This window comes from Lineus longissimus, chromosome 12 (genome assembly GCF_910592395.1).
Source record: "Lineus longissimus chromosome 12, tnLinLong1.2, whole genome shotgun sequence".
NCBI classification, from domain to species: Eukaryota; Metazoa; Nemertea; class Pilidiophora; order Heteronemertea; family Lineidae; genus Lineus; species Lineus longissimus.
Window position 1 is genome coordinate 3,550,794 of NC_088319.1, and position 21,007 is coordinate 3,571,800.

Here is a 21,007-nt window from a genome sequence, read left to right on the forward strand (position 1 = left end):
TCAATTTTCATTTTTTCTATGTCCTCTCGCTGTAGTATGAGGAAGAATCGTGCATCGTTGAACCCGTTCTTAGCTAGGCATTCGTAAGTTGATTCTGTCACGTATTTTGATAGGAGCCACTGTTTGAAATCTTCGACTGACATATCTGAAAGAATTCTCAAAGTTTGTAGCAATACTAAAAATGATAAAGAAATTCAGCTGAAGATTTTATGAGAAATATGATACCGCGTTTGCGACTGGTGCAATAAATTAGTGCACACGGTTTTGCCTGTATTGTAACTTGACAATTCTGCTGTTAATTCTACGTTGAATTTCCTAAACTGTTGATGAGCCCGTCGTTATGTTTCGTAATACAACGGCAAGGGGGTGGGGGTAGTATGCTCACGACAAAATAAGATAATGATAAAAAAAAATTCATGACATTCACCGACCTTCGACTTTCCGACCAGCATCTTCGCCACTTGGCTTCTCGGTCAGATTTGTATCGTCGTAAATCACTTCTGAAACAATATTGACCAAAAGGCGTCTGTTTAAAATGCAATATATCGGAAATCCGGGGATCGCTCCGTTCAACTTGAGCTTGCACATGCTGCATTTTAAATAAAGTAAAACTCGGACGAAAGGAGTATACGTACATGTACGTTAAGGCAGGTGTCTAGTACGTACAGTACCAGTACTTGTATTTGGTTAAAAAAGGTAAATGCTTACCTTTAACAGAAACCTGTTTAGGACCATTCACATAAACCGGCCCAGGTTGAATATCGTCACCTAGTATGGGGAGGGGTAGAGGAAATGTTAGCATTGTACGCATGGCTATCACTACTTACTTGTACATTGCACACCGCTAATGAACAAAATCAGCAAATCCACACTATGTGATGCTATTTTTAGGGTTGACCATGGACACTACTATTTTGAAGAGAACTTGAAATCCTAAAGCAATCAGAACGTCTTCAAAATTAAGTGAATGTCGGAGACTGTTCTCTGGGACAGGCGCCTCCCTTGACATTGGCATTCACTTCGTTTTTAAAGAGTTCTAATTGCTTCGTCAGCAATTAAAGTTGCAGCCATAGAGGCGGCGCATTTGTCATCCCTCAGTCTTATCGACTGGTCAGAATGGTTTAAGGCAATCACAGCTATCAAGAAAAAAGTACATTCATGTCAAAGCATATGTCAGCAGCCTTCAATAACATATACCAATCATTTATCTACATTTAATATAATCCCGCTACCTTTATAGTACCCAGCTTTATATATTCTTTATGAACTAAAATATTTACCTTCAAATGACCTGTTGACGACGTTCATGTAAACAGGGTCGTGAAAAACGGATTTAGGTTGGGGAGTGCCAGTTCTCACATCATCCGCTTTCGATCCCTCAGGTTTATTTCGACCTAAACAGAAGGCAATGAGGTTGAACCAGTCAAAGAAGTTTTGAGTTGAGCGTATTATCAGGGCTGACCTGATGATATGCAAAGATAAATTAACCAAACTATTTGTAAGTAAACAATGCCAACATATCACGCTAATTTCTTCGGTTTTTTCATCAGGTTGGTATCAAAATGCATTTATTTTCTTATATAAAACCTACCAGCGAGGCATGCCATGTTCCTCCTATGTAGAACGACAACCACGACCATGACCACAGCTATAACTATGACGACGGCTACAACCACACCAGCTATCATGCCACCATCAGGACTACTTCCAGCAGGCACGGTAGTTGGTTGTCCAACATTATCAGGAAGCACAGGACTTCTTCCAGCAGACACGGTCGTGCTTTGTCCAGCATTCTCAGGGAGCACAGGTCCAGAAGTATAAATAACATCATCCCCATCATAGAAATCCAAATAGAAAACATAAGTCGTTGTCGCATGTGTCACATGAATTGTGTAGTTTGTTCTTGCAGGATCTTGGATAGGGACGAAAGACCTGTTACATCCTGTCGTGTTTGGCGCCTACCCTGGCAAGCAGAACTTGAACTCAAACTTGGTGTATGGCTCCTTCAGAGACGCCGAGAACACCACGGTCACCAATTTTTCTTTCCGAATGAGCGTATATGTGGGGATACTCGGAAGAGCTGAAAAGAACACATGCAGCGTTTAAGAAGAATACATAAAACAATTTACAGTTTGTTAAGGTCAAATAACGGAAGGAGGAAAGTGATATTGACTTTCGTTATGGTACATATTTGCGGCATTTCACCTTGATTGCAGTATTTGACTGCTTCAAAGCATGGTTTGTTCATTTGATTCTGCTGTGATTGTAATCTTGAGAAAGACAACTGCAAGAGTAAGCCAGCCCTAATGATAGTTGACAAAAGAAGTTGTCGCCTAGCAGCCTACCAAAAGCGTCTGGTGAGATAAATTGCGTGGCCTTTGCAGTTATACCAAATCAGTAGATGTTGTTCATTAGACTAAGTACTGTTGATCAAAATCCAGTTGGTTTTCAGGGGATTTCCCGTTGCCGCTAGTGGCTGTGACCCACCCCAAATGGCACCCTCATAAAATCACCAAAGACAAAATGAAAGATACCTTTGCACATGGAAGTTAAAACTGTGGCCTCAATGCAAATAGTGTATACATGTATTTTGAACAGGTCATATCCATTCATATTCATGGAATCGACAAGTGTGAAGAACTATTCCTTTGAGGATGGCTAACGGACCCGTCTCCAATGTGTTGTGCCACCTGAGATTAGAGTGCGGAGATGATTGGGAGAAAACAACTTGCCTGGCCGAAGTAGCTCAAAGACAAAGTATGAAACTCCAGCTGAGTTAGTCACTTTGACGATGTAGTTCCCATAGTCTTGAGTCCCTACAGATCCCTTGCTCAGTGTGTTTGTCCCATTTTCGTCCGCGGGGATGAAGTTTTCCCCAGTTGCCATCTTGTGATTTGGGTGATACCACGTAACATCAGTTGGTCGAGGGTTGGCGATGACGTGGAGTGTAAACCTGACTGGTCGTGATGGTTTGCTTTCAACGGTGAAGAGTCTCGGCAGACTGGGATCCCATTTTGCTTTGTCTGCAGGCGTATGAAACGGGAAAGTGAGAACAACTGGGGGATCTTACACGTAAACATGAAACATGCTGAAGAACGTCAGCCATTTAGGATACAGCTGATTTGTGCTATCGTTACACAAGGCGTTAAACTAAGGGATGCATTATAAATGTATTTGAAACGCTGGGGGCGTCGGTTTAAATGATGAAAAAGCAGCAGTCGAGGTGTAGGACCCAGAAGCCCAAGGCCGGACCCTACAAACCCCGCAAGTTAGGGTTGCTTGGGGCAAAAAAGACAACAGTTAAGATCGTCCGAGTTTTCACGACCTGCAGACAAGTAAGTTATGCTGTGGCTTGGTCCATAGAGCAAGCATTGCTCCTTTGTCAAACATGGTACAGTGGAACCCCGGTAACACGACCACCCAAGGGACTAAGCCGAAGTGGTCGTGTTACCGGGGTGGTCGCGTTAGTGAATTTAAGAATGATAAGTAGGTTTTCCCGCCAAAACATCGTCCTGGCAGATATGCTGTGTGTACATTGACATGCATTAATGACTACGCCACCGGGTGATTCGATAATTTTGTGTGTATATTACGAATAAAAAATCATTTTCTTGAGTGTTTTGCGTTTAATTTACAACTTATGTAAATGAGTAAATAAACTGACGAGAGCTAATTAGACCAAACATTACATTAAAACTTGAGCATGCTAATTAGAGCAAGCATGTTATTCACACCATCGGCAGCTGCCCTTCTTGATGTCAAGCTAATATTCCCGCTAACATTGAGAGAGGTGATGTGAGAAGATGTTGAGAATTCTTCCTGATGTCTTCCTGCTTTAACTTCAGCCAATTTGAACTGGTACTGATTAAATCATCTTTTTAAAAACGTATTTTATCAATATTACGACGTAGTGAGCATTCTTTACTTTGAGTATTGGTACTCTTACTAATCAACATAATTTATTTGTCCTAAAAACTACGTGCGCATGCCTCTTGACATCATTTAATACTAAATCATGAAAACAAACCGTGAGTCGAAAAGAAAGTTTATTCTTCATTTTATTTGCGCTTACATTTGATCAAACTCACTCACACATCATTTATTTTCATATGGATTCCCATGGTCATTGTGTTCGAGGTGCTAACTATCAACACGGATTTGCGAGAAGGTGCCAATTGATACGATGCGGTCATGGTTGATTACGGCAATTAGGCCTCATGGTCGCGTTAGCGGGGTTAATTTGCAGTTTGGGACCGACCAAGCTGGTGGTCGCGGTTTGGGTACCGGGGTGGTCGTGTTAGCGAGGGCCAGTTAATGGGAATTAGAGAGAAAACCATTCGGGACCGGAGAATTTTGGTCGTGTTCGCGGGATGGTCGCGTTACTGAGGTGGTCGCCGACCGGGGTTCCACTGTATATACAAAATCAAAATAGCGTTAAATATCATGTTGATTAATTGGACAAAGAGGATGCTTACTTGTTAATTGACTGACAAGCTATTGGACTACAGAAAAAAGCATATACAATGATGGCTTGAAGTATCTAAAATATTTTAGGCAAATTCTTAATACTCACAAAAAACATTAATCTTCGCAGATGCATCGGCTATGCCCCCTGGCGAATAGTTAACCACTCGACAATGATAGTCCCCAGCCTCCGTGTATTGTATAGATAGTATTCTGTATTCTCTTGAAGTCAAATCAGGTATCTGTGTCCTTTTATAATACCACATGTAGGTGTACACTGTCGGGTTACCCCTGCTTGCTTCACATGTCAATGTGACAGAACCACCTTCTCTCACTGTAGTCGGGGCTGATGATAATCTAGCAGTTGCTGGGTCTGAAAATAATATCACAATACATGTACAACGAAAAAATTAATGCTGATTTTGAGCAACGTAGGGTTAAAAAAAGGGTAGCATTTTTTGTTTAGCCTACTGTTACATTATAGCATGGGATTGACAGTGTGTCATGAAAACCTGGATTCACTTATTAAAAAGGACCAAACAGCAAGGTGAGGTGGATCCGGACTGCATATAAATATACAACTTACATATTACACTGTATGTCTTTATGCCTGAAGCCATATCCAAGGCGGGATACCCAGTAACCTTCGCCACACAGTAGTACTCAGCCTGGTTGTCTTCTTTAGCCATCACCCTGTCTTGACCTTGGGCGACCTCTACTGGTGTTCCGCCTGACCTCTTGAAGTAGATCTTCACGGTCGGGATGGGGTTGCCGCCAGAGACTGTGCAGGAGAACTTGTCCTTGTCTCCAACATGGGACGAGGTGTTTCCAGATGACACGACCACGGAATCAGCCTTGTCTGAAACGATGATGCTGCAGGTATTTTAGATAATGATCAGAGGCAATAAGCTATCAGTTCTGTAGTTTCACATTGTTTCAACAGTAATGTCGCCATAGGTTCTATTGCCATAAGACCTTGTCCCTTCTTGCCATATGAAAAAGGTGTTGATTTAATAAATCGATTTAAGCTTTGGCATCGTCGGTGTAGTCTGATTCACATGTATTTCAACAAAGACTTTCATAACGTATGGTACAACTATAGGTCTGGCATAATTTCAGCAGGGCTATGATTATAATTTTACTACCCTGCCTTAAGTTTTCTCATTGTAATTCTATTTTGGTCTACGTGAAATGTTCACTGAATTTCTTTTGAACTTCCTGGTCTTTTAATTGTTTGCATCGCCACATTACACGATGGCTAATGCTATCTGTTTACCACAGAAAAAAGTGCTTACCTGGAGAGGAAATGACGACACAAAAGAAGCATACAAAATATTAGTTCATTGTGATCGAGGGGCGTAAGGCCCGCATTCATAATTTTTATCCATTTGTACCCCTCAAACTCTGCAATGTGATGGCCTTAATTGTTTCTATTTGGTTGGTAAACCAAACCAAGGTAAACCAATACCTTTACCAACTTACCGTGCATTAGACATGATAAAATTCACCAACGAAGAGCAATGAATAAAAATCAGTTTGAGCATTGTAACGTCACGATTATATCTTTTCACATTTATAAACTGGGCTACATAAACATGTATATGCATTTCGGAGTTTCAACCAGGAAGTACGATGTACATATCATTTTTAGTGTCAACACTGTTTCTCATATTGTGCCTTCATGTGTAAAATGTCACGTGGAGCGGTAAAAAGGCTTATTCTTATTCGAATGGGAAAATATGGAAAAATTAACCTACTTACAATAAACGACTAATGTCGTATCATTGCTTGTTGAAGAGCCAGCACTATTTCGAGCAACGCACTCATAAACACCAGCACTCTCCTTCGTCACTTGGAAGTCGTAAGTCAACGATGTCGTCACTTTTGTACCATCTTTGTACCAATCGTAAGTGTCTCCAGAGGGCGAGGCCCCACACTTCAAGTCGAGTTGAGTGCCAGGAGAGACTGGTCCAGGTGGAAACCCGGTTATTTGGGGTTTGCCTGGTTTCACTGAAAAAGTATCATCTGATCGTTGAAGGTGTTTAAGAATACCGACCCTTTTCGTGACTTCGACTGGCAAAGCGTGTTAAATTTTGCTTGCCTCTGTTTACACTTCATGATTCGGTAGAATTTTTCCTTGAATCGATTTTTTACGATGAAATGGTACCACTACTCAACCAAAGATGTATAGGCTATTGCAGTACCTTGGGCTCTCAAAATTTAAGTAACAAAAATATTGTTCATACGTAATATACATGCGCATCAATGGCCATGGTATTTGCAGCCACCTGCTACAGGCACTGAAAATTAAGAAACAGTCACTGATAGTCGGTGTCGATGAAACGTTTTATTTGTATGCTCTTCGTTCCTTTATACAGGCGAAAGTTATTTGATTACAAAAAGGGCGCAGAAATGCTTTACCTTGCACAACTGGCTTGACTGGGTTACTGTTGCAGCTTAGACCGATATCCTGACAAATCCAGTAAGCAGAATCATAAGGCTGAGCATTGGTGACTTGTAGATTGAATGTCTTTGTCGGTGATGAGATGCTTGGTGGACTGCAGCTGCTCCAACTGTAGCGTGGGTTACTTGGAGCATGGCATCCCTTGCTATTTGCTGCAGCTACATCTAAAGCAGCAGATAAAGCATCAGCCCCCTTTAACAATTTTACATGAAATCCACTAGGATTGTTTATGTAACAGTTGAGGGTGAATGTACTTCCGATGGCAGGTTTGGGTGGTGAAACACTCACAGTATACAAGGAACCTGGAAGTGAAAGAAATTGCAACAAAGAGAAAGTATGAACTGACTTTTTTATTTGACATATTGGGTCTTGTCTCTGTTGGTAAGAACAATGTAATTCACTTTACAAAATTGGTGAAGAAACGACATCATTGTAATGGAGGAATCACAAGAGTCTCTAGTCGGAGAACAATCACTGGATAATGGCTACCTTTTCATTCGAGGCATCGTTATGAAAAATAAAATTCTAAACACACAGCGAGATTGCTGTAAAATAAATCGAACTCTATCTTTATATAGTTTTACTGAGCAAAAGAACCTCTTGTAGTCTATTTCATTTGACGTAGTTTCATGTAAAACCTTTGTTAGAACGCCCGCAAGGACGTGGACATTTACTTCTCAGAAGCCTATATTATTGAATAACTCACATGGTGTATAGACATACAGATCTCCCCATTCGCTGTCTCTTGTTCCGGCCGAGTTCGATGCTCGACACAGGTACTTCCCACTGACAGGCTCTGCAGGGTTACCTGGGTGGAACACTTTCTTCTCAGTCACTCGATTGAAGATATACTTCTGACTTGTACCAATGGGTCCTTTGGGTTCCCAATTCTCTACACCATTAGCAATCGAGTATTTATACCATTTATAGGTGATGGTCCCGGCATCAGGTTGAGACACATCACAGACGAGTTCACGGTTGGAGCCGATAGAAGCAGGTTCAAACCCAGATAAAACAGGTGTCTTTGGTGGAACTAAAACATTATAGACAGTAAGCCGTTATAAGTTGCATTTACGTCTTACTTGTAAAATATCTTCTCTTTTGATGACGTTAGTTGATATATATCCAGCCTCAACGACTAAATAATCCGCCAACTTTCGCGGCTCTCAATCTTTTTCACGCAAATTTTGGAAATATTAAAATGTCCACTATTTTTAATTGGTTGATTAAGGAATCCTTAAATTTTTTCAAATGAAATGCATATTTTTACGATTTTTATTTTAGCGAATCAGGATATTCACCAACTTCGCGAAAAAAAACACCCGCAAATATAAGGCTAAAATATAATCTAAAATAATATAGTGCTTACTTTTTCTGTTGGCGTTCGTGTTATTATACTTTTCTTGTCAGAAACAGTAAATTCGGTGCTGATCATGATTCTGGTTGCTTCAAGCACCTGTGATCTACTTCACGGATCGTGGTTGAATAGTTCGAAAATGGCGGCCTCTTTTGGTAGCCAATGAACCCAGTTACGCAACTGCGCAGAAGTCTAATTATTCAAAGAGATTTTCAATTTTCAATTTTCGAGTTAACGATAAATGTTATGTGTTATTAGTTACTCACCAATCAGATAACCGAGAGGTATGAACGGAGAAACTAAGATAAAGCTCACGACGAATACATCAACAGCCATGTTTAGTTCACTCCGACATAATAACATCTAAATGGACGAGCCCTTTAAATTTTCTCTTCTGGTTTTCATTACAAGAAGATATTATTCAATGTAGGTCATAGCATTCAGGCTGTGCATTGATCAAATATTGACTATTGATATAGCATATATATTTTTAGAGCTTTTTAAGTGAACTGGGCCGTGGAACATATATCAATACCAAGCTAGAAAAAAACAGAGTTTTTGATTAGCATAGTCATGTGAGTCTCGACAATGAATGGCTGTGAGACAGAAAAAAGGTTTTTTCATGTGTGGATCGTCCAGAGTAACGTTGAGTACTTCCTTTTAATAATTATGAGACTTATATAGCGCAAAATCCAACGGGTTTCAGTCGCTCAAAGCGCTTCGCATTATTACCCCTAGCTATTGGCCTGTACATTCGTGGTTCAAGCTCTACTCTCTGGCAGTATTACAGGTCCGAGCTGCAGCTATACAGCGTTCAGGATTAACAGTGTGCCAACTCTGCCAGCTAGGTACCCATTTACTCCTGGGTGGAGAGAAGCAAGTAGAGTTAAGTGCCTTGCTCAAAGACACAAAGACGAAACAGGAGTGACACTTCCGACCCACGACCTCCTGATTATGAGCCCGGTGCTCTAACCACTACGCCACTGATCTTCCCTATTCTTGGCCGGTGTAGAAGTTTAAAATGTCCTAGGATAGAATGCCCGAGAAACAAAGGATTCTATTATGCGCTTCAATCTCTGAGCTATTGACGGTGGAGATGACCACGGTTAGCATTGGCGCGAGTCACATCATTTGGTGGCATTCACATTTTGGTCAATTTTTGGTACAAGTTTCCGATGTTCACTTTGTTGGTAAGATATCAGCGGGGGATACGAACTGTCAGGAAGTCCCCATATTATTTGGTGTTGGGTTTTGCGGCGGACTGATAATAATGATATCGTCAAGGATCCCCTGATTTCACACAAAATCCAGACCTTAACTGGCACTTTTTTCCTATCAGCTTACATGACATTAGTCACTGCCGTGACCCTGACGACATTTCAACCAGAAAACTGAGAAAGAAAACATGTTAACCTGTCTTGCTGTGTTTCTCAAGCAATGAAAAAGGGAAGCACCGGTGTAACAGTAACAAATGCCCCCCTGGAAAAAGTTTCCGGCCCTATTGTATTCTGCAATATGGTTCTATAGAGACCCTCACCAAGTGCAGAACATGCAGAACGAAGCATGCCTGTCAGTCACATTCATATAACACTGAATACAACAGACTGCGAAATCTTGGAACGAACATTACGAACATTAGAATTGTTTTTTGTTGTCAAAGACTATATACTTCTTATAGAGACTCTGTTTTTGTTAAGCGCCTTTGAACGGCCCAATATAGGACTGATAAGGGCGCTATATAAATGTGATACATAGATAGATAGAACAGTGCGTTATAAGTAATTCATGGAATCTGCAGGCCTGGCGTAACACAGACCAGCTGAACAATATTTAATGATTAAAAGATAATTAGTTTTATTTTCTATGCATTTCAAATTTACATAACACTTACATGCCTATCATGAATATAATATACTCTCAACTCGGCTCTATAAGACCAGGTTGATAATACCTCCCAATACACAATTTACAATGCCGACCTAATGTGATCAGCACTGCTGATGCAGTTACAAGTCTTATGTATAATGGGGGGACAACTACATAAAATATGTTATGGTCACTCTTGTTTCGTGTTCACACACTTGACAGTGGTAAATATATACATACAGACGGGCTAGCTGTCCCCGGGGACGAGCTTTCCTCCAATTTACTTTGTAAATTAAAGAACAAAATATTTGAGCCAGGAATACATGAGTCATTTTCTCGTCTCACTCTGCATATGTGACACAAACCGGACAGTCGTGAAACCCTCTTTCATTTTCCGTCTAGATTTTCAATGTTTCAATTCAGCATACGTCTGGCTCGCGATCACATCAGGCTGAAAGAAAAATGAAACTTTTCCGGATTGTGTCAATTAAAGGCGTCAACTGTGAGGGAGGCGGGGTGGGGCAACAGCTATAAAGTTATACTGATTCTAAAAATGCTGATACATTTCGCTTCAGTGATAAACTTCTAAAAAAATGTGTCCTTTTCTATATGCCTTTGATCAAGACACTCAACACTGGCAACGCATACGATCACTAATAAAGCCTCAAACTGTCTCGAAAAATCGGCAGCTCAGGCTCAACTCATTTTATCTTCATCTTAGGAAATGTGTTCTAAAAATTTCACGAATTACAAAAGATTCTTTTCAATTTATATTTCTGAGGTGAAAATGACTTGAATCTGTTGGCCTAGGGACAAGCACATCAAAATGTCCTACATGATGTGCTCACGAGTACTAGCCAATCAGATCAACAGATTCCGATTAGAGGTACGATGTGATGTGATATATATGAGTCAATAAATAGTGTTCAAAGCGACGTCCTTCAACCCCAGAACGTTCTAGAGCTTTCAGAACTGGTGAAGTGCAGGCTTTGAAGGTCACCGAGTAACTCATTGCTAGTGATGCGACCATTGGTCATTTATTCGTCTTTGTTCTTCATTGCTATCATTCAATTATCACGAGATTCATGATCAAATCCGCTCTACAAATTTATCCTTGATCAGTTTATGAACATTGCATTGTAACTAACAGCGAAATATATCAACACAACTGAGGAAGGGCATGACTGTATTCTCTTACCGTGATGTTCAAGTCAGCATATGGATTTTCCATTTCGTCATACGGATTTTCACCGCCATCTGAAAAAGAGTAATGTCAGTGTTTCATATACATGTACATGTGCAATATAATCGATTAAGTGTATATCGCGTAGGTTACAGCGGGTATTTTGTACTTACATGGTAAGCTTGTGACTACTTACCTTTCACAGGATTCTGTTGAGGAGAATTCACATAAACCGGTTCATGTGGAGTATCGCCACCTAGGTGTGGAAAGAGGAAACTTTGGTATTGTATACTGAGTATTTGTATTTATAACTGTATATCAGTCTGTAGTAGTGAATGTACTGTACATATCACACGTAATGCAGATACCATGCATCATTATTACGATAATGCCACAATTTGCCGCCCGATTTCTCTTCAATGTGCGAAAACTGAAAATGTTACCTTCAAATGCCCTGTTGACGACGTTCATGTATAAAGGGTCATGAAAAACCGAATCAGCTTCCGTTTTGCCAGTTTTCCCATCATCATGGTTTGATTCATCGGGTTTATTTCGACCTTAAACATAAATGAACCAGGTCGAAACAGGTATTACTAAGATTTCAGCCAAATCTGAAGAATCCTGTCCTGTCTAGAGTAGCAACTATAAAAAAAATTACAAAAACATTGCAAATCTTGTACTTGTATATGAAAGTGAATATATCATAAATCGAACAATATAATAATCGTAGAAGAATCATATCGAGTCTTTCGCGCTGGGAGTATTCTCTCTAAACTCACCAGCAAAGCATGCCATGTTCCTCCTATGTAGCACGACGACAACCACCACCACCATTGCTACCAGGATGACGACGGCGACAACCACGCCAGCTATCATGCCACCATCAGGACTGCTTCCAGCCGGCACGGCCTGTTTAGGATGCACTTGACCAGAACTATAAGCAACATCATCGCCAATATACAAATCCATGTAGAAAACATAGGTCGTGGTCTCGTTTGTCACACTGACTGTGTAAGTTGACTTCGTTAGTCCCTGGTTATTAAAGCGAATCGAGCTGCAGCCTGTTGTTTTTGGTGTCTGACTCGGCCCACAGAACTTCAGCTGGAAACCTGTGTACCCCCGAATCGGCGGCCCGAACACGACCGTCACCAGTCTCCCGTTACGGGTGATCTTAATGGTCGGGGCATTTGGAGCAGCTGAAAAAGTTTTTGACAATGTTTTTTTATGATTAGAGATCAAGTCACATGAGGACAACGAAATCCAAAATGGGACTCCTTATTTTGAAGGTTGTGGTAGGCAACTATCATTTTTTTAATACTTGCTCACGTCGTTGCCAAGTACCTTCGTCCTCTGGTTTGTATTTTCATCAAGAGGTCATGAGAAAGTTGTTTGAAAGAGTTGTAGTGTACGTCGACGTTACTTCTCGAGCTTTCCAATGGCAATTTTCGCAAATGGGCTATAGTCTCTTTGATTACTTTTTGACTAATTTAGCAATAAATGACAGACAGAAAAAATTAAAAAATATATCTTGGCTGACCTGGTGTCTGTACTTTAAGTACGTCTCCATAGCCACTGCTACCATATTCGTTGTCCGCTTTAACCCGGAATTCATACATCGAATTGCTCTTCAGTCCTGCTATTTTTCTCACTACATCTTTCGCAAAGCACGGGTCAGCTATATTGATGTATCTGTCGATAGTGCTTCCACTTTTGCTCTCGATGGTAAACTGCTGTTGTGATCTGCCATTGAAGTTACTCCTAAAGGTCAAGGTCACTGAAACTGCACTAACGTTGTCTGCTTTCAGACAGCACGGAATGCGTGGTGGACCTAGAAACCAATAACGAAAAATTAAGGTAATGTGTCACAAATGAGCCATATTGGGAAAATGAAGAATATAAAGACATTTTCCCCAGTCATAAGCAGTGCCACTTTATCATGGAATGGACTATGGTCTCTCCTTTTGACTTCTCTGGCTATAAACGTGACGCCTGTCAGAAAACATTTAAAAAATAGATTGGCTAACCTAGTATTATTTTGAGTACACACCCCTTTCTTTCATTTCTGGCATTCTCAGCTCCATTCATAAACCCCCAAAGAAATTTCTATCGGCAGAGTAAATTATTTCATAAAAATTCAGCTGAAGGGACTGACTAAGCTGGAAGTGCACAGTATGTTGTCTCATGTTTTCAGCATACCTTCGCGGAGAAGTTCAAAAGCAAAATATGACATTCCAACAGAATTAGTCACTTTGGCGATGTAGTTTCCATAGTCTGGAGTCGCTACAGATCCCTTGCTCAGTGTGTATGCCCCATTTACTTCTGCGGGGATGAAGTTTTCCCCGGTTGCCATCTTGTGATTTGGGTGATACCACGTAACATTCGTTGGTCGAGGGTTGGCGATGACGTTGAGTGTAAACATGACTGGTCTTAATGGTGTGCTTTCAACGGTGAGGAGTCTTGGCAGATTGGGATCCCATTTTGCTTTGTCTGCAAGTGTATGAAACGAGACAGTGAGAACAACTTTTAAATTATCTGAGCATAAACTTGAAACCCGCCAAGTCTCGTCCGTTAGTGTGAGTCATAATGTAAATTATAGAGAAAAACTAACCCGTGGAAGGGTCGTCGCAATCACGTATTTCAAATACATTTTTCAAATAAATCCAAGGGCATGGCCATACATTGTAACTAACCTAACGGACATCAATTCATCAGTCAAACCCAAGGCATGACCTCTAGTCAAATGCATAGACTCTGCACACCCTGTATGATAGAGCTGTCTTGGGAACATGATATCTATGGTGTTCCTGTATGGAGCACTTGATGTAATTTGACATTCTTAGACGACGGGCTAATAATATTCATTATACATATATTACTTGCAAACCATGTTTAGACCAATTTGGAGTCCCATATTACTTGCTAATCAATATAACAAGATAAAAATTAGACCAATTTAAAAATTTACATGCAATGCTTAGAAATATATTGAAACAGTTCTGCAGGTCCTTCGTACTCACATAAAACATCCAATTTTAATGATGCATCAGCTACGCCACCTGGAGAATAGTTGACCGCATGACAGCGATACTCCCCACTTCCGTTGTAGTGAATTGATGATATTCTGTAGTCTTTTGAAGTCAAATTCGGTATCTGTGTCATGTTATAATACCATATGTAGGTGTACGCTGTCGGGTTACCCCCTCTTGCTTCACATGTCAATATGACAGTATCACCTTCTTTCACTGTAGTCGGGCCTGATGATATTTGGGCATATATTTTGGCGGTCGCTGGGTCTGAAAATACTATCACAATTTATAGGGATGGAAGTATCAATAGTGAGTAAGGCTGTGATTTATAGAGTTACTTTTTCACATGTCACGTGTCACCGTTCACTTTTCATGCGTGACATGAAGAACGAACAAGTCATTTCCAAAGAGCGCGCTACATACGATTCATTGGGTCACCTTTCACCCTCACGTCGTGTTTTCAGGCCTAAGTCAGTTAACCCGTGACAAGTGAATCACGACAAGTGACAAAGTGAACCCCATACAACTCCGGCTAAGAGTGTTAATACAACCACGATATCGAGAGTGCATATCATAATTTGGAAACCATAATTCTCAATCAATGTTTGTACAAGAAGTGATTTTTTCAGTGTCTGCACATGTAAATACATTTTACAGTACATTACATTCGCTTCAACTAATGGGGAGAAACACTGTAACATATGATGTAAACGTCACTGTTTTGCAGAACTAATACATACAATATACATTAACTGAAGTTGTCTGTTCCATCTGGAATGACCCATCACGAACCTCGCATTTGAACACAGCCTGTGTGTCCAACCTATTGGCTGTCACAACCAAAGTACTCTTCCTAATCCTGCCATTGTATTCAGCAACCCTAACTTCAGATGTTATCCCCGACGTCAGTTGCTCCCAGGTTCCTCCTGTCCTCTTCCGGTGGAACTGGATATTCGCAACCGGGTTGGCGCTGTTTGTCTCACAGATGATCGTGATCAGTTTCCCCTCGTGGATCACTCTCGGTGGTATTTGTAGCAAAGTTATCTTTGATGGGTTAACTACAAGTGGAAGGTGGAGTGATGTTCTGAACAGAATGGTAGGTAATGCATAGATTGCACTTAACAAACTGATATGCATGTTGGGTTTATAACCTGCTGTCAAGTGTGTGTTTGCTATTTTTCATCGAATAATCTCAATCACGGTAAAGATGTTTCGAAAACATGTTCAGAAATGCGTTATTTGCGAATGATTTGCTGTGTTCTTGATATTGACCTTTAATACCACATGTTGTCGTTCGAATTTGCTGCCAGAACTTTTAAATCCATTTACAATAAATTCATATTTTATCGTACGTTGTTCATCTACTCATATTTTTACAAACATTCTTGTAAAAATGGAATAAATAACTACATGTACCAGTACATAACGATGACTCATCTTACACGTTTTGGAGGCTTTTCTGACTTCTTAACGGTTTCTCCAACTTTTCCCTGATTTATTAAGTGTGACTTTGTCCGACTTTTCCCCGAAATGTCGGATTTCTAGGGAAAACAAGTGAGAGAAATCGTTAAGAAGTCGGAAAAAGTCTCCTACTGGTGTTTAGTCAGCACTTCAGATTCTCGGTTCTGTGCAAGTTGGTTCATCTACTCACATTTTACATACATTATGGTATCGGTTATTGTCGTAAAGCCATGACCAGTCAGGGAGTAGGTGGTTATACATCTTATCGCTGCACCATTCATTGTCTTTGCTGCAGTAACAGACCACTCACTGATCCTGATCTTTCCACCGTACACACCATTCCTCTCGGATGATGCGATTCCGGTTGTGACATCTCGCCATGAAGAACCAGTAATATGATGATACCACTTGATGTAGGTAACTGGGTTACTCTCATCCGTCTCACATGTGAACTTCTTTACCTGACCAGCCTGGACAGCAGCGGTCGGGTTATTGAGAAAGGAAACCTTGGTGTTTGAAACTGAAAAGGAATCGCAAGAAATTATCTTCGCCTTCTTTTCCATATTTTTACCTATCGGGATAAACAATACTTTAAAATGGCCGAGTTAGAGGTTTATAACAATTTCCTCACGCTCTTAATGCAGAAGTAGACTGAAATTTTGCAAGAGATAAAACGTACATGTTACGCTGTATGTCTTCCTGCTTGAAGTCATATCGAATGCGGGATACCCAGTGACCTTCGCCTCGCAGTAGTACTCAGCCTGGTTGTCTTCTTTAGCCATCACCCTGTCTTGACCTTGGGTGACCTCTACTAGTGTTCCGCCTGACCTCTTGAAATAGAGCTTCACGGTCGGAGTGGGGTTGCCGCCAGAGACTGTGCAGGTGAACTTGTCCTTCTCCCCAACATAGGATGAGGTCTTTCCAGATGACACGACAACGGAATCAGGTTTATCTGAAATGATGATTATCGCTGTAAGAATTACTGAGGATATTCTGCTAAAATGCATTTAGGGTTTTGTATTGAGAAAGTGGCCTTACTGTTTGATATTCAAAACATTGACAAGTGAGTGTTCTTAATGTTCCTATCGCGTCACAAATCTCATGTTAGGATGATTTGAAGATTAGCGTTCAGTCGTATAAGGTGCTCCAATTCATCATACTTGCCGGTGTGGATCAGGAGTGATCGTCAGTCAGAAGTATGGCTGAAAGGGTGGATGTCGTCCTGGGTGCCGACAAATGGTACCCAGGTTCGAGATCGACTGGACAATAAGCACCTTGGGTGCCATTACACTAGACAAACAGCACCCAGCTTCTTTTTGCCTGGCTTACGGATCTTAGGGACGAGGACGTTTCTTGCAATCTCGTTTTATCTCGCGCCGTGGTAATTGCGGCATTAGCAGTGCGCGAAATAAAAAGAACAGATAAACAGAAAAAACGCGTTTAGACCTATAGGTTCTTTATCTCTCTCCCCTTAGAGACGAATACCCCGTTTGAATAAGATGGAATTGATGAAAGAAAGGTTTTTAGAGCGCGGTATCGTGACACGTGACCTCCGTGAGCGTGGGGCCAACCTCGTTGTAGGTATAGAAAAGTGTAGAAGAAGAAGCTGGGTGCTGTTTGTCTAGTGTAATGGCACCCAGGGTGCATATTGTCCAGTCGATCTCAAACCTGGGTACCATTTGTCGGCACCCAGGACGACATCCACCCTTTCAGCAGAAGTATGGCACAAACTATCTCAATACCACGAGATGGCCGAAAAGGCTCATTGATTCACTTGATGCTTAATATTGAGTGTTTATTGATATGACCGGGCATTCACGCACGATGTGTATGACCTGATTATCCAGATGGAATATCACACAGTGAACACTTGTCCTTAATTGTCCACATCGATAATATGCCAATAGACCAAGAGAGCGAAGAATAAAAAGGAGTTGAGGAATTGTTGATATATAGTCAGCTGAAAGTAAAAAATCGGGCTTCGAAAGGACACTGGTAGGCTGCCCACACAAAGTTTGGTGGCGATCCGCCAGTCGCAGACAATCCAACAAACACACAAAACAGCACACGTTTTCTTCTTTATCATGTCTATCAACAGGCATTCCGGGCTATCAAATATTAAGTGTCTGAATATTATATAGATATGTACACATCTAAATTGTTGTGTTGAGCAATACTGTATCTAACACTGTCCCTTTTTATTTCTGTATGTGCTCTATCAAATGCGAGTAATGACACAACTTACAGTAAACAACTAATGTCTTGTCCGGACTGCTGGCAGACCCGGCATAATTTCTCGCCAAACACTTGTAAACACCAGCACTCTCCTTCGTCACTTGGAAGTCGTAACTCGATGATGTTGTAACCTTTGTACCATCCTTGTACCAATCGTAGGTATCTCCAGGAGGCGAGGCCACACATTTCAAGTTGAGCTGTGTTTCAGCAATGACTGGTCCTGATGGAAAACCGGTGATCTGTGGCGTACCTGGGTGCACTGAAAAATTTCATTTGATTGTAAGAGGGTGGTTTGGAATACCAATACCCTTCTCGTATCTTGACTTAGACTGGCAAATCGTGGTCAATTTTGTTTACCTCGGTCTTTCACTTAATCGTGTTATTTTACTTGGCTTCTATATTTTTCACGATGCACTGGCAGCACGACTCAATCATGCTCTGGCTATTGTAGTATGGGCTCCCAAAAGAAGTAACATACAAAATGTATATACACATAACTGGTCATAGTATTTGCAGCTATTTGTAGCTAGCTTCCTGAAATACGTACTGAAAATTACGAAACAGTCTTCGGTGTAGATAAACCAGTCATCGGTGTAAATGAATATTTTAGTTGCAAGCCCTCCGTTCCTTTATACGGGCGAAAGTTAATTTATAACAAAAAGGGCGAAGCAATGCGTTACCTTGCACCACTGGCTTGACTGGGTTACTGTAGCAGTTAAGAATAACATCCTGACAAATCCAGTAAGCAGAATCAGAAGGCTGAGCATTGGTGACTTGTAGATTGAATGTCTTTGTTGGTGATGAGGTGCTTGTTGGACTGCAGCTGCTCCATCTGTAGCGTGGGTTACTCGGAGCATGGCATCCCTTCTTATTCGCTGCAGCTACATCTATAGCTGGAGATGAAGCATCAGCCCTCTTTAACCACTCCACAGTAAACCCGCTTGGATTGGGTATGTAACAGTTGAGGGTGAATGTACTTCCGATTGAAGGTTTCGGTGGTGAAACACTCACGGTATACAAGGAACCTGGAAGTGAAACAGAAGATTATCGTGTTTTTTTCTGTATAGCGATGAGTCGTGTTATACGTCTAAGATAAGTGTATACAGTGGCACCTCCCTTAGTGGACACCTCTCTATTAAGGAAAACCTCTCTATCATGGACACTAGTATAAGTCCCAAACTGGTTGTTACAATTCAATTTAACCTCTCTATTAAGGACAGTACTTGTCAGTCCCAACAGTGTCCTTAATAGAGAGGTTCTACTGTACATTTAACCATGTTTTATCCTATAATATCAGTTAATAGGGCCTGTTCAATGAACATATGGCAACGCTTTTTTATTTTGAGCTTTTTTAAATGGCCCTTTAAAAAGCGATACAGAGCAAAAAAAAGTCAACAATCAATGCACTACGTCAGTGTACACGAATACATGCACAATTGTATAACGTAACCATGGCTACTAAAATGTAAAAGTGCATTTTGATCCCAAATTAAGATTTATTGGAATAAAACTAAACTACGAGGACATCGGTTTTAGCGCAGCGGCCAACAAGGACGTGGACATTTACTTCGCAGAAGCCTATTTTATTCAATAACTCACATGGTGTATAGACATACAGATCTCCCCATTCGCTGTCTCTTGTTCCGGCCGAGTTCGATGCTCGACACAGGTACTTCCCACTGACAGGCTCTGCAGGGTTATCTGTGTGGAACACTTGCTTCTCAGTCACTAGATTGAAGACGTACTTCTGTCCTGTACCAATGGGTCCTTTACTTTCCCAATTTTCTACACCATGAACAATCGTGTATTTATACCATCTATAGGTGATGGTCGCGGTATCAGGTTGAGACGCATCGCAGACGAGTTCACGGTAGGAGCCGATAGCAACAGGTTCAAATCCGGATAAAACCGGTGTCTTTGGTGGAACTGAAACATTGATAATGAACAGTATTAAACCTTTCAAAAGTTTCAATTTACGGCTTACTTGTAAAATATCTCCTTTTTTGATGACGTTTAGATGATATAACATCCGCCAACTTTCGTGCCTTTCAATCTTTTTCACGCAAATTTGGGAAAAATTATAATGTCCACTATTTTTAATTGATTGATTAAGAAATCCTTAAATTTTTTCCAATAAAATACATATTTTTACAATTTTTTTTTTAGCGAATCAGGATATTCACCAACTTCGCAAAAAAAATCCCGCAAAAATAAGGCAATCTGAAATAATATAGTGTTTCCTTTTTCTGTGGGCGTTCTTGTTATTTTACTTTTCTTGTCTGAAACAGTTAATTCGGTGCTGATCATGATTCTGGTTGCTTCAAGCACCTGTGATCTACTTCACGGATCGTGGTTGAGTAGTTCAAAAATGGCGGCCTCTTTTGGCAGCCAATGAACCAAGTTATGCGACTGCGCAGGAGTCTAATTATTCAAAGGGATTTTCAATTTTCAATTTTCGAGTTAACGATCAATGTTATGTGTTATTAATTACTCACCAATCAGATCAACGAGAGGTATGAACGGAGAACCTAAGATGAAGCTCACGACGAATACACCAACAGCCATGTTTAGTTCACTCCGACATATCCTCACCCAAATGGACGAGCTCTTAAAATCTTCGCTTCTGGTTTTCATTACAAAAAGATATTGTTCAATGTAGGTCATAGCATTCAGGCTATGCATTAATCAAATATTGGCCAATATAGCATATATATTTTTAGAGCTTTTTAAGTGAACTGGGCCGTGGAAAATATATCAATACCAAGCTAGTATAAAACAGAGTTTTTGATTAGCATGGTCATGTGAGCGTCCACAATGAATGGCTGTGAGACAGAAAAAAGGTTTTGTCATGTGTGGATCGTCCAGAGTAACGTTGAGAAGTTCCCGTTACGCTTTTCTTGGCCGGTGCTTCCCTTTTTCATTGTTTGAGGAACGCAGCAAGACAGGTTAAC

General features: G+C 40.7%; 2 protein-coding genes across 3 annotated transcripts in view; both read right to left on the reverse strand.

Moving 5' to 3' along the window:
• LOC135497007 (sialoadhesin-like) overlaps window positions 1–20,666 on the reverse strand; it is an 81,872-nt gene extending 61,206 nt beyond the window's left edge. The window contains exons 1-15 of one of the 2 annotated variants that reach the window (XM_064786634.1): window positions 20,552–20,666; window positions 19,656–19,982; window positions 18,737–19,081; window positions 18,067–18,315; window positions 16,501–16,773; window positions 16,012–16,341; window positions 15,101–15,418; window positions 14,352–14,636; window positions 13,531–13,821; window positions 12,872–13,162; window positions 12,114–12,530; window positions 11,778–11,891; window positions 11,531–11,590; window positions 11,350–11,408; window positions 10,153–10,602 (exon numbers count right to left, since the gene is read on the reverse strand). In XM_064786634.1, coding sequence (XP_064642704.1) covers window positions 10,558–10,602; window positions 11,350–11,408; window positions 11,531–11,590; window positions 11,778–11,891; window positions 12,114–12,530; window positions 12,872–13,162; window positions 13,531–13,821; window positions 14,352–14,636; window positions 15,101–15,418; window positions 16,012–16,341; window positions 16,501–16,773; window positions 18,067–18,315; window positions 18,737–19,081; window positions 19,656–19,982; window positions 20,552–20,621 — 3,474 coding nt within the window. In that variant the 5' untranslated portion in view covers window positions 20,622–20,666 and the 3' untranslated portion in view covers window positions 10,153–10,557. Of the gene's footprint in view, window positions 1–10,152; window positions 10,603–11,349; window positions 11,409–11,530; window positions 11,591–11,777; window positions 11,892–12,113; window positions 12,531–12,871; window positions 13,163–13,530; window positions 13,822–14,351; window positions 14,637–15,100; window positions 15,419–16,011; window positions 16,342–16,500; window positions 16,774–18,066; window positions 18,316–18,736; window positions 19,082–19,655; window positions 19,983–20,551 lie in introns of those variants that run through there. The other variant, XM_064786635.1, reaches the window with a different exon arrangement.
• LOC135497166 (hemicentin-2-like) lies at window positions 1,959–8,655 on the reverse strand. The gene is made up of 8 exons (XM_064786912.1): window positions 8,552–8,655; window positions 7,635–7,961; window positions 6,886–7,092; window positions 6,226–6,474; window positions 5,051–5,323; window positions 4,574–4,837; window positions 2,733–3,023; window positions 1,959–2,080 (listed from the first exon to the last, which is right to left on the reverse strand). Exons 1-8 carry the CDS (start codon window positions 8,646–8,648, stop codon window positions 1,959–1,961), a joined length of 1,830 nt encoding a protein of 609 aa, XP_064642982.1. The 5' UTR covers window positions 8,649–8,655.
• Window positions 20,667–21,007: the final 341 nt, after the last annotated feature.

Bases quoted from the DNA above. Each gene is read 5' to 3' on its own strand.
- LOC135497166 (XM_064786912.1), bottom strand. From the start codon at position 8,648: ATGTTATTATGTCGGAGTGAACTAAACATGGCTGTTGATGTATTCGTC. The intron at 7,962-8,551 runs GTGAGTAACTAA...ATAATGTTTTAG, and splicing joins ACCTCTCGGTTATCTGATTG to TTCCACCAAAGACACCTGTT. The intron at 2,081-2,732 runs GCAAGTTGTTTT...TGTTCTTTTCAG, and splicing joins CTTTGAGCTACTTCGGCCAG to CTCTTCCGAGTATCCCCACA.